This window comes from Eurypyga helias, unplaced genomic scaffold (assembly GCF_000690775.1).
Source record: "Eurypyga helias isolate BGI_N326 unplaced genomic scaffold, ASM69077v1 scaffold19445, whole genome shotgun sequence".
Taxonomy (NCBI): domain Eukaryota; kingdom Metazoa; phylum Chordata; class Aves; order Eurypygiformes; family Eurypygidae; genus Eurypyga; species Eurypyga helias.
The window spans coordinates 1-2,944 of NW_010252263.1; the positions used below are offsets into that span (position 1 = coordinate 1).

Genomic DNA, 2,944 nt, shown 5'->3' on the forward strand with positions numbered 1-2,944 from the left:
GCGGCTGTTTCATATGCCTATAAGCAAGTAGGATTTGTGCAGGGAAAATCCCATCTCTGAAGCCTTTTTCCTTAAATCTCTCTTCAGACCACGCTGCAGACAGATGAGGTGAAAAATGTTCCTTGTGGTACCAGGTGAGATGTTCAGCTCTTACCTCCTACAGTCCTTTATTCGTGCTGGAAACTTTTTGATCCTTTCCCTTTTTGTCCCCACTGCTTGCTCCAGTGCCCTTTAAAACACGTAGATTTGGTCTCGTGGACTGGATTTCCCACCACCACCCCAACTGAAATGGGTGGAAGGCTCCCTAACGCATCGCCCAAGCTTACGAGCCCTGCTGGAATGGTTCATGTGCAGCCATCCTCGGGGTCTGCACTGAGTTTTCCAAGCCTGGGCCCACATTTCGTGATCCAGTTTCTGGAAACAAGTGTAATTAAAACCAGGAGCCAGGTGGAAGGGGCGTTGGGGGGGTGCTGCGCGGCCGGGTGTAGATGCCCACTAGAGGGGGGTGTCCTCTGCTCAGGAGCTGCACAGGCAGAGCACTTGGCCTCCAGCAAGCTTCATGGTTTTTTCCCTTTTTCTTCCTTTTGCAGCGGAGGAGTGATGATTTATTTTGACAGAATTGAGGTGGTGAATTTTCTCATCCAGAGTGCAGGTGAGTTTGGATTGTTGTTGTTGCTCCTGCTAGTGTGAGATGGTGTGAAGAGGTGGTGCTTTGATTTGGAGCAGGGGCATCCCATGGGTATTCCCCTGAGCACTTGTAAAGCCCTGTACTTCCTGGGTGGAAACTTTAAACCGGCTCTTCCAGGCGTTTTGTGCGTCTGTTATTTCTTGCGCGCGCTTGTTCTGTGCTGCTGGTTGCTTCGCTGATGCCTGAATACCGTCCATCGCTTTTACTGTTGGTATTGTTATGGCCTCACTGGGCTTTATGCTTCAGTCAAGAACTCCTGGTTTGAATGACGAGGTGTGCAGGAGGCAGGGAGACAGGGGGTGTGAGCCGAAGGCCCTGAGGCCTAAGGAGAACGCAGTCTTTTTTCCAAATTCTTTGATTTTTAACGTCCTGTTGGTTACAAGCGTGGTGTAACTGGCTCATCAGTGGCCTTTTGAGACCTGTGTGTTAGGTGAACTGCAGGCTGCCTCTCCCTCATTGTGCACGGACCACACGGCCTGCGCTCTGCAGCTCAGACACAACACAAATGTGTTAGCAGAGAGCTGTTCTTAGTCAGGTGTCCTGGTCACAGAGCAAGTGGCAGAATGTTGGTTAGGGTGTTAAAAAACATTAGCAGTAAATAAAACTCCCCAGAACAAGGTCTTTGTGGCGCAGGCTTCTCGTGTGGGTGGATTCCTCGTTCCACACGGGCACTGTGACTCCTGCTGCTGGGACTGAACCGTAAGGTTTTCGCTGGACGTGCTCAGCCGAGCCGAGGCATTGTTAACCCCGGGTTCTCCTCTTTTACAGTGTATGACATAGTGAAGAACTACACCGCTGACTATGACAAAGCTCTCATCTTCAACAAGATTCACCACGAGCTGAACCAGTTCTGCAGTGTCCACACGCTGCAGGAGGTCTACATCGAGCTGTTTGGTGAGCTGCCCCTCTGACCTTTGGCTGACGGCTCGAGTGATGTTGCTGACTGCTGTTTGCCTGGTCGGTTGGTGCAGAAATCGCTTCCCCATCTGATGGGCTTTTTACCTGTTCATCCAGTGTCTGCTCTGTTTGGAATCAGGATTGTTAACCAGCTGCCATCATTTACTCCTTGTTATCTTCTGCTGCTGAGCGCTTCAGTATGTTGTAACAAAAGAATTTCAAAGCCAAACCTGCCAGTAGGAGCTGAGGGCTTTAGGGAAAAAGGGAGTGGTAATTCTGCGGTGACCTCTGTGTTTAGCAAGCGTGACTTGTTGAGTCAGTCTCGGGGTTTGCTAGCCCAGGCAGAAAAGCGAGTTCTTTTCTCTTTGCTGTTACAAAAAGAAAGAGCAAGCGCTCCGGGCCTGCGGGTTTGATGGGCTTTGTGTCACGCGTGTGGCTGCGGCGCCCAGCGCAGGATAACGGGACTGCTTGGCAAGGGCCTGCTGAGCTCCCCTCCCTCGCTTCAGGCCGCTGGGAAATCGGGCAGCACAGGCGCTGGCAGGACACATCTCTTCAGGCGGCCTCTCGCGAAGTTGTGGCTTCCTGGTAGAGCAGTCGCTGCTGTGTTGTGTTTATGGCGTTGGACGCACAATCCCTTCCAGCGTTCCAGCAGTGCTGACTGCGGGCAGAGTGTTGCTGTAAATGGGTTTGGAGCCCAGATGGACAGGACTTGTGCCTGAAAGAACACAGGGTGTTTGCAAACTCCTGCCCGCTGTTCAGACTGGGCTCCCCGCAAAGCCGGGCTCTCCGCTTTCTGACAGGCCTCCGCACAAGCAGAACTGGGGCTCGACTCCCCTCCAGCTCCTTGATGGGACTGCTGGCGGGGGGGCTGGTTCTTTGCCGATGGCGTCTCCAGCTGTCGGCAGCTGCTGCTGACAACTGCTTGAAATGGACCCAGAGGCACGGATTTGCACAGAAGGAACTTGTATAAACTCCCGTGTAAGTCTCTGGTTTGAGCTGAATGTTTTCTGGCTCGGGAGGTCTGAAATGGGGCGCAGCCCGTTTTGGGCAGGCTTGTGTTGCCCTCTGCCCCCACATCTGCAGGCAGGTGCAGGAAACTGATAGCAGCTGTTTCCTCAACTCCTGGCTGAACTTCCTCACGAGCCTGAGTTCCAGAGAGCTAAACTGGGACCAAAGCAAATAATCAGGGAGTGCCATGTGATCACTTTCAAGGCTGTTACATTTTTATTTTCCTTTTACACTTCCCAACTGGAACCGCTGCTGTCCTTAGAGCTTTTCGTTGAAACAGGGGTTTGGTTTGTATTTTCTTTTGAAATGTCTTAGCTGAGCTGGAGTTGAGCGCTCTCTGTTGAGCCAAAC

General features: G+C 52.2%; 1 protein-coding gene across 1 annotated transcript in view; it reads left to right on the forward strand.

The window, feature by feature from the left end:
- Nucleotides 1-81: 81 nt before the first annotated feature.
- Nucleotides 82-2,944, forward strand: part of LOC104510152 (erlin-2) — a gene marked incomplete at its 5' end in the record, with an annotated part of 9,670 nt that continues 6,807 nt past the window's right edge. Inside the window, 3 exons of the mRNA XM_010152315.1 lie at nucleotides 82-134; nucleotides 591-652; nucleotides 1,457-1,582. Coding sequence (XP_010150617.1) covers nucleotides 82-134; nucleotides 591-652; nucleotides 1,457-1,582 — 241 coding nt within the window. The remainder of the gene's footprint in view (nucleotides 135-590; nucleotides 653-1,456; nucleotides 1,583-2,944) is intronic.